The 12,304-nt window shown below is 38.1% G+C and overlaps 1 protein-coding gene across 10 annotated transcripts in view; it reads left to right on the top strand.

Moving 5' to 3' along the window:
* NCKAP5 (NCK associated protein 5) overlaps positions 1-12,304 on the top strand; it is a 674,857-nt gene that overhangs the window by 567,891 nt on the left and 94,662 nt on the right. For 9 of the 10 annotated variants that reach the window (XM_034423812.2, XM_060687933.2, XM_087884207.1 and 6 more), the window contains 3 exons: positions 5,309-5,494; positions 6,097-9,758; positions 11,679-11,856. In XM_034423812.2, coding sequence (XP_034279703.2) covers positions 5,309-5,494; positions 6,097-9,758; positions 11,679-11,856 — 4,026 coding nt within the window. The other variant, XM_087884231.1, reaches the window with a different exon arrangement.

Here is a 12,304-nt window from a genome sequence, read left to right as displayed (position 1 = left end):
GGGGTTTTAAAGATTTAAAAACTTTTGGCAAAAATCTTAACAGGGAGTAGATATAAGAAAGTATAAAACTAGTAAAGGGATACTTATTTTAAAAGATTAGTGTTTGGTGTTTTTGAACAAATTGGAATTAAAATGGACAAATGAACCAGATTTTTGTGGAAATGTTTTGTTGTTGTTTATTATGAAAGAGTGTGGACAATTTTACAAAATAAAACATAAAGGCAGACTGTCATACTAACTGTAACTATAGAGCAGGGGTGAAATCTAAAAATTTTTGCTAACGGTTCTGTGAGCGTGGCTTAATTAGTGGGCGGGGCTTGGTGGTAAGGTGACTGGGAGGGTGTGGCTTGTTGGTCAGGTGGGCGTGGCCAAGTCAATGTCACTTCTTTGCCCTTTTTTAACCTACAAAACACAACACAACACAACTGGCTCAGCCACAATATAAAAGCATTTGTGCTAGACCCAAAATGGCCCCTGCAACAAGCAGGAACCTCACACAGCCACAAAAAGCCCAAAAAACCAACTTTCACACTTTACACACACACAACACAACACAACACAACAGGCTCACCCACAATGTAAAAGCAGCTGTGCTAGACCCAAAATGGCCACTGCAACAAGCAGGAACCTCACACAGCCACAAAAAGCCCAAAAAACCAACTTTCACACTTTACACACACAAAATTCCACATACAGCTTTGTGAGATTTTGTGTGTTTGTGTAGTTAGAGTGAAACACTACAGAAACACACAAAATCTCAGAAAGCTGCACAAATTTTATTTTATTTTATTTTATTTTTATATAAAAGCAGCTAAATTTTAAACTTCCTAAATTTTAAATGGCTGGGTCTAAAAAAAGAATAACTAAAAAAAACTCCAATTAACTTTTTTTTTAAAGCTCCCAAAGGGGAAAAAAACTTACCCAATAGAACAGGGGTCTCCAACCTTGGCAACTTTAAGACTTGTAGACTTCAACTCCCAGAATTGCTCAGCCAGCTTTGCTTTGCTGGCTGAGGAATTCTGGGAGTTGAAGTCCACAACTCCCTGCCTGCTTGGTTGCAGGCAGGAAGATTCAGTTGCTTGCTGATGCAATGGATTTGCAATGGGAATACAGCAAAGCGTTGCGACCAGCAGCTAAGGTAAACAAGCTGAGGGAGGGAGGGGGAGGGATTTTTGCTACGAGCCATTTAAAAGGAAAAAAGTTTTTTTCTTTTACATGGCTCTGGCGATCCAAGCTGAGTTGCCTGATTAGCAGGCAACTCAGCTGGGATCATCAGAGCTTGGCTGGTCAGAGCCATTTAAAAGAAAAAAAACATTCTGATGATCGCGCGGCTCAGCTGGGCATGGGGGGCCGGGGCAGGGATTTTTGCTACCAGTTCTCCGAACTGCTCACCACCATCGCTACCTACTCGCCCGAGCCGGTCCGAACCAGGAGCATTTCACCCCTGCTATAGAGATGTCAACTGTGATTGTGACTATTACTACAGAGTGCTATTTGAGTCATGAAGGACACAAGAAGACAAATAGAAAAAAAAGGAGGGAGATTTTTTTTTCTTCTATGAGACACTTTCATTTTTGGATTACAATATCATAATGGCAACCACTAGAAAAGCAGCAAAAAAAAAAAAAAGAGGGGACAAGAGGATCACTAGAGCAATCCCCATGGAGAGGAATTACATCAGATTTGCGTAAGAAAATGTTTGAATAACTGAGCAATAAGTTAGCTGAATCAGTTGATCCTAAATTTACAGTTTATGAAAAAAGAATGAATAAAAGACTTTTAAGTTATAAAAGGAGATGAAAGAAGTTAAGAAGATGGAAAATACTGTAAAACAAGTATCTGGAGATGTAATACAAATTAATGACAATATAGAAACGTTGGAGAATAAAACAGAAGTTAAAGACAGAAAATTGGAAACAGAACCTTCTGCCTCTATTGGAATCAAGAATGAATTTTGTTTGAGATTTAGAGAATCTCAGGGGATTCCAGTGAAAACATTAAAGAAAAGGTTATTAAAGATTTAGCAAATTTTTGGAGTAGGATTAGTAGGTTACAAAGGCAGATACTGATAAAGTATATAGGATAAATACAAAATTTGCAAAAATGGGGAATGTTTCAAGGGATGTTTTTGTGCACTATCAGGAAGAAGGCAAGAGTTCAAGTTTTGCTGCAGAATTTTTAGACAAGACTGAAGATTAATAATATGGATGTAATTGTTCTTAAAGGAATTCCAATTAGAAACCTGCTTAAGAGAAAGGAGTACTCTTTTTTGACCGAGAGATTAAAGCACAAAAATATTCCATTTTATTTGGAAAGTGTGATTTCTTACTATTAAATGACAGAGGTTTAAATTGCATTATATCCAGAAGACAAGGGAATTTCTTAAAAAAAAGAAAAGAATAGAAAATCAAGAAGAATTGAAGGAGATTCAAATGGAGGTATCAGATGAAAGTACAGAAAAGCTCCAACAGGTCCCATAAGAAACTGAAAGGGGATGATACTGAATAAAGTGATATTGGGTATCATTTTTTCTAAATTTTTAACATGGATTATGGATTACAAATGTTTAATGCATGGAATATAACTGGAACAAATACTTTTCAACAGAGAAAATTTGAAAATTTAAACAAGATATACTTTGCCTACAAGAGAAACATATTAGAAATGAGAATATAAAATATTTGATTTAGAAAATAATGGGTGAAGAATTTATTTTGAAGGAGGGAAGGATGGAGGGAGGAATATGAATATTCTCAACTACAATATGAATTTGTATTGACTGATAAGCATGGTAGATTTGTTAGGGTGGAAGTTAATACGTGTAGAACTAACTATAGTTCTTTAAAACAATAGCACTGTTCTAGAAAAGTTTACAGAGAGATTAATAGGTTTCTCTGATAAAAATTGATGTTTGTTAGGTAATTGGATTGGAATGATTTCTTGATAATTGGATAGAACTTTTAGGAAAAATATAAATTCATTTACAGAAAAATACAAAAGTTTTCTTTGATGTGATGGACATTTTGGGACTAGTTAACATATGGAGACAGAAAAATGGCAATCCAAGAGAGTATACCTACTATTCTCAAAGACATAGCTCCTTTTCAAGCATAGACTTGATTTTGATTTCAAAGAATTTGGCTACCAAGTCTGCTAAAGTAGAGATTTTACAAAAGACTTTTTCAGATCATAATCCTGGGAGTTTGATTTATAAAAGAAAATCTAGTTCTTTTAGATAGAGACTAAATGAAATGTTGCTACAGAAAGAAGCAATAAAGGAGTGTAAAAAGAAATTAAAATATTTTTTGAAAATAAGTAAAGGCATTGGTTTAAAAATGGCTATGGGAAGCAAATAAAGTTTTTTATTTTATAAAAGAGAATAGCGAACTCAAAAAAAAGTCAAGAGAAAACACAACCTCTTTTGACTGAGAAAAAAGAAAAGAATTTTTTAGAGAGATATTTCTTAATAAATTAAGCTTTTACAACAGTTATATATGCTAACAGTAAGGGAAATGGAAATAAAAATGAATTATGTAAAACAAAATAAAAAATTGAGTTTGCAAATAAACCTCAGAATTGCCTGCATATAAATTACAAAAAAGAAAGTGATATTGAAATTACAAGAGGGAGATACTGTATTAATGGGCAACTTGGGTATACAAAAAACATTTTATCAATATTACTCCAATTTATGTAAAGAAATTGACAACTCTCTAAAGAAGTTAGATAAATATCTAAAGAAATAAAATTTACTGACAATTACAGATGAACAGAGACAGATTATGAATGGACCTCTAACAATAAGGGAAGTTTCTGAAGCTATAAAAAAGATTAAACCAGCAGACGTTCCTGGACTAGATGGATTATTAGGGGTTTTTTTTATACATGTTTTGAGGATGAACTTTTACAACCTTTCAAAAATATGATATAGAAGTGCTACCACTCGGAAAGAAGTTAAATGTTTCAATGAAAATTCGGTTCACATTTCATGAGTTGACTAATATTCTGTAGCCTTCCCAAGATTTGGCCACCCGGATTATGTCAGAACAGTATTAACAAGTCCCTTTGTGCCTGAGAGAGATTCACTGTGTTTATTTCTTTTCTTTTTTTCCTGGCCCATTTTTTCATTTTGGAATAGATTATGTTTATCTATTCCAAGTGATGTAAAGCAATGTAGGCACATATCCTTGCAATGCTCATGAATGTGAGAAAAATGTTTTTGAGATTTGTGAGATGGTGCAAAATGCCAAGGATATGCAAATATGTTATTCATTTTGTACTCATTATTATTTCTGTTGGGGTAGTTTACAAATATTGTAAATAAACAAGCTACACAACTGTCTGTGATCCATTTCATAAAGAGGCTGTATAACACGTTACGCGCAAGATTTCTGAGCATGTGGGACACTCTGACCTTTATAGGAAATAAAACGCTCATCTGGAGCAAAATTAAAACACATCTACCAACTTCTGCGCTGCTTCTTTCTTCCTTATTCTGTTCCTTGAAACTGGTGTTTAGTCACAGAAGCTGAGATTGCATTTGGAAAAGGCTGATAACCACACAACTAGCAAAGGAAGCCATAAAGTGTCAATAAATAGCATAAACTGGAGATTTTAGCTGTCGGACAGTGACACAAAGATGGATTGTCCTACGCTGGAGACTTTCTTAGACAAAGCTTTAAACTAGATAGGAAACCAAAATTAGACTGTAATGGAGAGATTCCATTCTCTGTGGACATTCTAGTGGAGGCACTAAATTAATTTACCTTGCCCAGTTTTCTAGTGCCTCATCTGTTACATTGTGGGGCTATAATGCAGTTGTCAAGATGTTCTTGTACTGCTTTAACTTAAGCTCCAGTATCTTTCTAGAGCACATTGCTAATAAACATTGCATATTTCAAGCAGACTGTCAATGAAAAACTAGCTCGGATAGGGCGTGCATAATTTAAAGAAATAAATTTTTAAAACAATCAAATATTGAGAAATGTTAATCTTGTAATAAGGATGAAATATGAGCATGGTGGTTTTAATATTCCTTCAATAGTTAGACTGTATCTGTACTGGTATGAATACAAATAGACTGTTGATTTGTCATCTTATTCAGAAAGATGCTGTCTTTCTCTCTCTCTCTCTCTCTCTCTCTCTCTCTCTCTCTCTCTCTCTCTCTCCCTCCCTCCCTCCCTCCCTCCCTCTCTCTCTCTCCCTCTCTCTCTCTCTCTCTCCCTCTCTCTCTCCCTCTCTCTCTCTCTCTCTCTCTCTCTTATTTTTTTCAGCCCACCAAATAATGTCATCTGCTTTGTTGCTTTAGGAATGCCAGCAGAATATGAAATCTGGAATACCTGCCTTGAAATGTCAGAATCAGTTAAATGGGATTGGACCTCACCAAGTTTATCCTAGAAGCAGCTGCAGCAGCAGTGAACTCTCCTTGTCTAGCGCCTGCAGTGAATATTCCAGCAGTTCCTCCTGGAATGATGGGAAAGCATGCAAGAAAAAGGTAAGCTACTGTCACCTTTGATTTAGGAGAAAATTTAAAGTGGCTACGTTTTTTTTAAAAAAATTATTATTGGCAAGGGATGCTTCATAAGCTTAGCTTAGAAGTTGAAGCAATGAGGGCATGATGGGAAGGAGAAAGAAATGGGGAGTATTGAGATCAGAGTCCTAAATATAAATCTAGAAGTATTGTGACTTCCAGCAGAAGTGGGATATCTAATCTGAAGTATCCCTTCCCCTTCCCACCCCTTTCCTCTCCTTCCCTTCCCTTCCTTTCCCTCCCCTCCCCTTCCCCACCCATTCCAATTCATTCGCTTTTATTCAAAGTCAGATTTGTCTCATCCCTAGCTAAGTGTAATAAACACTCATAGTTTGGTCTGAGGCTTGCTTCCATGCTTTGCTACTTTGGCAGATGATGATGATGATGATGATGATGATGATGATGATGATGATTACAACTTATTATATCTGGGGTCCTGGGGGGTGGGAATCCCTCCTACTTTCATCTAGGTGTGAAGTTCAAAACCTGCATTTTTATTCCTAATGACTGCTAATTTTGCAGTAACAACTAAACATGTATATTTTCTTTTTCCCATTTCAAATTAGTCAGTAAGCTGGGATAAAAGGATAAGTATAGGCTCTTCACTCCCCAGCAACCATTCCAGTCCTGCTGATGACCTACCTCCAACTCGTATCAAGGAAAACCACATTTTGGATGGGCTGAAGAAGCTACAGAAGCAAAAAAAAATATTAGAACCTCCTTCGGTTATATCCAAATGGGGCTATAAAGATTGCATGGATTCTAACGAAGGAATCTATTCTCCTGGAATTAAGTATGGCGCACATAAAGAACAGGCCAATGGCAGGCCTGAAATGGAGGTAGCTTGCCTAGATCACCCAAAAATCTTTGTGTATGATTCTGATTCCCACGAGGATGTGGATGATGACTCTTCGTCTTTAGTACTACTGCATGAAGTACCAAGGAAAGACTGTTGGCACTACTGTAATAAATTAACTCACAGTGTTTCTGACAGCTTATTTGGCTGGGAACCTGATAGAAAGCATTTATCAGAAATAAGGTCTTACTTTAATTCAAAGGAAAAGCCCGAAAAACTGACTAGTTTTGTCAATGGATTTCAGTTGGGTGCAAAATCGTGCAGGGATATGAAGCTGCCTGTGCTGCAGATAGATAAAAGTCTTTCCAGTGTAAGCTGGAGAGACCTTAATTTACACCTTTCAGATACTGATGACAATGAAATCCTTGATGAATTACATGTAGAGAGCAGCGACGAGAAAAGCCCATCGTATTTGTCATTAGCACCCTTTGCAGAAAAGAACACCGAGAGCTGTGGTGTGCTTGGGGAGAAAGAAAACACTCAGCTGGCATCTTCTGAAAAACAAGCCCCTCCCTCAGACATCAGGACAAAGGCATGCAATTTTATTAAGCAGCAAAAAATTATAAAGAAGACTTCTTCGGAAGAATGTATTACTGTAATATTCGATGCCGAAGATGGCAAACCTATTGAATTTAATTCACATCAGGCTGGAATTGTTACTGTAACTAGAAATGAAATTTCAATCCACCAGCCTTGCGATGCAGAAAACACTACGTGTTTATCTCAGGGAGTATCTAATTTGCAGAAAGCAATAGATGCTAAAAGCTGCCATGTTATGCAAATACCTGTTAATAAAGCAGAGAGAAAAACTGCCCCAAATGATTTCAAGGACGACTGTGCAAATGTCCCTGCTCCCCACATCAGAGATTATCCTATACAATTTGGAAAACCACTGTGTCAAAATACCTCTCAACAAAAACTAACCAAGCCCGCATGCAGTATTTCTTCTAATTTGAGCTCCCCTTCTTGTATTCAGGGAAGTAATAATCAAAAACACAAGTTAACAAGAGTATCCAGCAGAGACAAGTTTATACCACAGACAGCAAAAGCAGCCATGGCTGAAAACTGTCCTTTAGTCTCTCCCCATTGCTTTAAGACCTTGGATAAAGGTCCAGTCTCACCTGCAAAATGGTCAAGACACAAAAAGATGCCAAATCCAAATCAGAATTCAAAAGTAGGCTTGAATAACTGCAAGATGTTAGCCCATCCAGAAACTAAGATTTTGCTCTCGGAATCAACTGCCTTGCCTCAGCATCTTCTAGAGCCTGTCCATAGTGAAGAGAAACCAACCAGAGATGTCCATTGTGAAGGTCCACCAGTGGAAGCCAGATCTCCTCCCCCTCCCCTTCCTCCTGGCAGATCAGCTTCACTCTTAATTAGATCACATTATGAACATTCACCCCCTGCTCTTGACCAACCAGGAGCGGGTTTCCTCAGTGATACAAGAAAAGATGTTCAGTTGTCACCACAGAAAGGAAATTCAGTGTCTGTTTGTCACAATGTCACTGTTTATGAAACAAAAACTGATAAACTGCCTGCCACACCTCAAGTTGAATTAAACCATTTTCAGGATAAGGGTGAAGGCAAATGTGTATCAGAAAAATCCCCTGCCACAAGCCAAGTCACTTCCAAGATTTTCACCAAGAAAATTTGTCCACCAAATTCAAACTTGCCCATGTTCTACAGCAACCAAGAACTGTATAATTCCAAAGTTGTCCCTACAGCTTTCACAACACAAGATACAAGCTCCCTGTCTCAGGAGACTGGTGTACCTCAGAAATCAAAGTTTCCCGAGAGTTTCTCCACTTCACTGGAACATCACATAAGTACAGTTGGGGAACAGAGTGTTCTGCCTCAAATTAACCCTTCTCCAGCTCCATTGTTATCTCAGGTCAGGGATGATGGAAACTTATCTGGCAAGGTCCTGAAGCCCCATCTGTCTGTGGGACTGAGATTATTCATAACATCTCCCCGCTTTGTCAGAAAGAGTTCCACTGTGCCAGGAAAGCAGGAAAAAGACTGTATGAATGCAGCCTCTAAATGCAACGTGAATTCAGATAAACAGAGGCAAGATGAATCTTTACCTCAAACCACTATAGACTTAGCGGACGCTGAAGAATGGAGTCTGGAGCCCCAACTAAAGGAAAGTTTCTCAAAGAAGCTCAAAATGGACCCAGCTTTCCCTATTTCCCCTGAAACTTGCAATTTGATAGAGCCGGACAGATTTGAAAACAAATCTGTTAAAAGATCCATTTCTTCTAGTAATAAAGCATACCTGAAGCCAGCTCTTGGTATGACAGGAGCCAAGGCCCGTAGTCAGAGTTTCAGTATTTATACTGAAGAACTATTGCATGCACCTTCCCCAGAACGGTTGGGAAAAGTGAGAACACAGATTATAACAAATACATCAGAACGAGGGAATTCTTTAACCAGGCAAAACTCGACAGGGGACGGATTACAAATGAAGTTTGTTTCTGAATCAGCTGGAACAACAGAGGTGGTTCCTGCACTTTCTTACACTCGGCCAGGCATTTGTGCTAAAGTGAGTGGTTCCAGTAGTCAAATGAGCAACCCAAGCAAGCTGCCCTTTCGAACATCTCCGAAAGGAGATGTGTGCACCAGTGTTTTGAAAAAGGGAATCCACAAATCAGCATCCCAGAGTGAAGTTCCAGATAAACCTGGCCAAGATGAAAAAAGCAATGATGTTTCCAAGCGTCACTCAGCAATGGAAAAAAGTGTTACCCAAACAGAAATCAACCAAACCAGTGTTTCCCCGGGCCAAATTTTCCCATTTCAGAAAAACATGGACAGGATTGAACGTCATCATAAAACCGAAGGAAGCAAGACAGCATTGCCAGAAACTTGTCTAAATGGTCCCGAAACGTCTGGAAAGGCTTCGCTTTCAACCAGCTCACATCCTACAATAGAAGAAAAAGTGATGTTGTGCATCCAAGAGAACATGCAGAAAGGACAAGGGCAAAACCCATCTGGCCCTGAGATGAAACAAAAAAACGGGGGCCCTTCTCTTGCCAGCTGGTTTGGTTTCCGTAAAAGTAAACTCCCAGCCCTGAACAGCAGAAAAACAGATACCTCAAAAGTCAAAGTAGAAAAGAAAGAGGCAAAAAGTTCAGCTTTTGGAAGTAAGCAAGCAAAATCCGAAAAAAGGAAAGACAAAAAGAAAAGCGAGCAGCATTGTGAAGCGGAAAACGAGCTGAACAGGAAAACTTCTGTCCTTTTAGATGGTGCTCCCAAAGGAAAAAAACTGGCAAAAGTTGTACACAGTAACCCAAGCCAAGCAAGATCAGAACAGAAAAACAGCCCTACTGCTACCTACTCAGGAAAAGACAACTTCATGAAAGAGCTTTTACACAGGTAAGAATTTTAGCATATGTAGATTTGGAATCTTCCCTTTTAGAATAGTGTGACCGTCTTTTGATATTTTTTTTAATCACTCCCCTTTCTCAGCAGCATTCTGTCTTCCCATTTTAAACGTGAAACTCTGCAAGCTTCTTTAGAAACTGCAAGATGCTCACTTAACAATGCAGAGTAGTGGACTTAAAAGTGGGGGAAAGAACTTTGCAATCATTATCTAAATAGCTTCAGAAAGAGAAAAGCCCAAAGATTTGTGGGCTGCCTGGAGTGGAGTGAGGGAAATAGGCAAAAATAACTTCTGCCACCAGCCAAAGATCTGTGGGCAAGGGCCTCTGTCTGGAAACCAGGAAAGAAATGCTGTCAAAAACACACACATACACAAAAGGGGGCAGAGAAGAGACAGGATAAAGAGATGCCAGGTTACAGCAGCTTGATAAGGTAACTTTCCAGGTTCTGTTAGTAATTCTAAAACTAAAAATAATTCTAATTTTAATACATTGGTTCTATTGGAAGTTCAAAAATAAATAAACGAACACCCACACACAGATCTCTTGCCTTTTTTTCATTGGCTCAAAAGATTTACATTTAGGACATCATCAGCTAGCCTAATCGTAGCTCAGCCGTGTTTGGACGCTGAACTAGCACTTAAAGTTCTGTTCATATGCTGTTTCTTTAGGAGTTGGTGATAGATTACAAATCCTTTAAAGCCTTTGTGATGAAGCCCAAGGCTATTTCATTCTATAGAAATCTCCCTTTATTTCCTCTTTAGTGGTAGGGTTATTATTATTATTTTTTACTATGGCCTGGAACTTGTTGGCATTTTTTAAAAAAAAATTCAGTAGAACAATAGTTCACCTGGTTTGTCTCTCATCCTTTTTTTTTTTTTTTTTTTTGAAAGGGAGAGTTGATTTTATCTTCTGCGTTGATTGTTCTTCAACTTCTAATTGTTGCCTGACAATTGTAATTTGCTTTTTTTGTGATTGATCTCGGCTAAGATTGTAGGAAATTGCATATTCTTAAATAACCGGGGGACGGGGAGAAACAGCCACATTCTGATAATTTTGCTTGTTAGCTTTGAACATGATCAAACACTGCAATCTCAGAAAGGGCAGCCTGTGCTGAGCTGTGGTATTTCAGACGGCTGACAAGGGATCACAGTGTTGTTCCATCTTTCAAATGGAAAGTAGGAATCTCCCATAAAAATGCTGCCATGTTCTGGGAGAGGATTTGTAGCCAGCTCTCGCTTCGTTTTTTGTTTTTCTTTTTTTAGGGAGACAGCTGTTTATAATGCAGATGTGCGTTCACATATGCAAAACATCACCACCACCTGCCAAATAGAGTGACATATCCCCATAAAAACAGCTCCACATGGCTGCTCTGATCATTGCTATCTGCTTTTTGTTAGCCAGGTCAGTGGTCTTTGAAATTAAAGAATAGTGAGCCTTATTAAAACGAATACAGTTTTTAAGCATGGCATTTTTATTTAATACATCCATCACGGAGAGATTTCTTTTAAAAATGCAGCATCTGCCTTTGTGTTCTCTTTAATGCCCCCTTGTAACTGGCTGCTGATTGTTAGTATACAAAGAAGATAACCCACAAAAGTAATTACTTTCACCGCTTCCCGGATTTTAGGTCACAAAGACACCCAGAAATAATTGTACAATAATTTCCAAGTTTGGCTCACAGTCCTAGAAAATTTAAAACAAATCATTATACCTGAACGACGACTCTAATTTGGTCTGTGAAATTGCAAGTGACAGATTTGATCAAGGCTAGTTAGCAACATTTATCACTCAGAAGTCCAGAGCGGGAGAAAGATACAGGGTGATTTCACTAAACATAAAGAAGCAGAAGGGAAGGTAGAATGATTGAAGAAGGGCAACGTAATTGATCAGAGGAATCACTTTCTACCTGCAGAGTTGATAAGAAGGCAGCCCAGCAGACAGAAAGTGGATCAAAAAATGTTTCCTACAGGAGCGTGTCGAAGAGCATATCCCAGGGTTTTCCTCTTCCAAGCAACTCCGCCAATACTCAAAGAAACCAGAAGAAAACCAGCAAAACAAAGGTTGATATAGAAATACCAAACGAGGCCTTGGTAAGCAATAAGATGAGATTCCGTTAAGATTTTCCTTTCTTCCTGGCTGTTATTGTATTACTACAAGGTACATGCCTGGGTATGGTGAAAGGACACAGTTCAGAACTGGGGAGTGATGGATTAATGTCAACATCCAATGATCTGATTAGGAAATCCGATTATGCTATTTCAGTGGCTAACAAAACAGTGCAAACTGACTCAGCCTGCTTTAAAATTTGCACAGGCCACCTGTGCTTTGAAGCAAAACCCTGAAAATTACATGGAATCCTTCTTTTTATCTCTTAGGAGTAATTGAAACAGACTGAGATAAAAATAATAACAGCAGTGCCAGTTCCGTATCATTTTTAGCTAAAATCAAAGTCCATCACAAGAAATACATTGCAAGAAATGGTGGTTAGGTATCTAGTATCTGCTGCCTCAAGCATTGCAAAAAAAGAAAAAAAGAAAA

Source organism: Pantherophis guttatus, chromosome 1, assembly GCF_059756535.1.
Source record: "Pantherophis guttatus breed Tessera chromosome 1, ASM5975653v1, whole genome shotgun sequence".
In the NCBI taxonomy this organism is placed as follows: domain Eukaryota; kingdom Metazoa; phylum Chordata; class Lepidosauria; order Squamata; family Colubridae; genus Pantherophis; species Pantherophis guttatus.
Note: the sequence above shows the minus strand (reverse complement) of the source record. Positions and strands in the feature narration are given on the sequence as shown.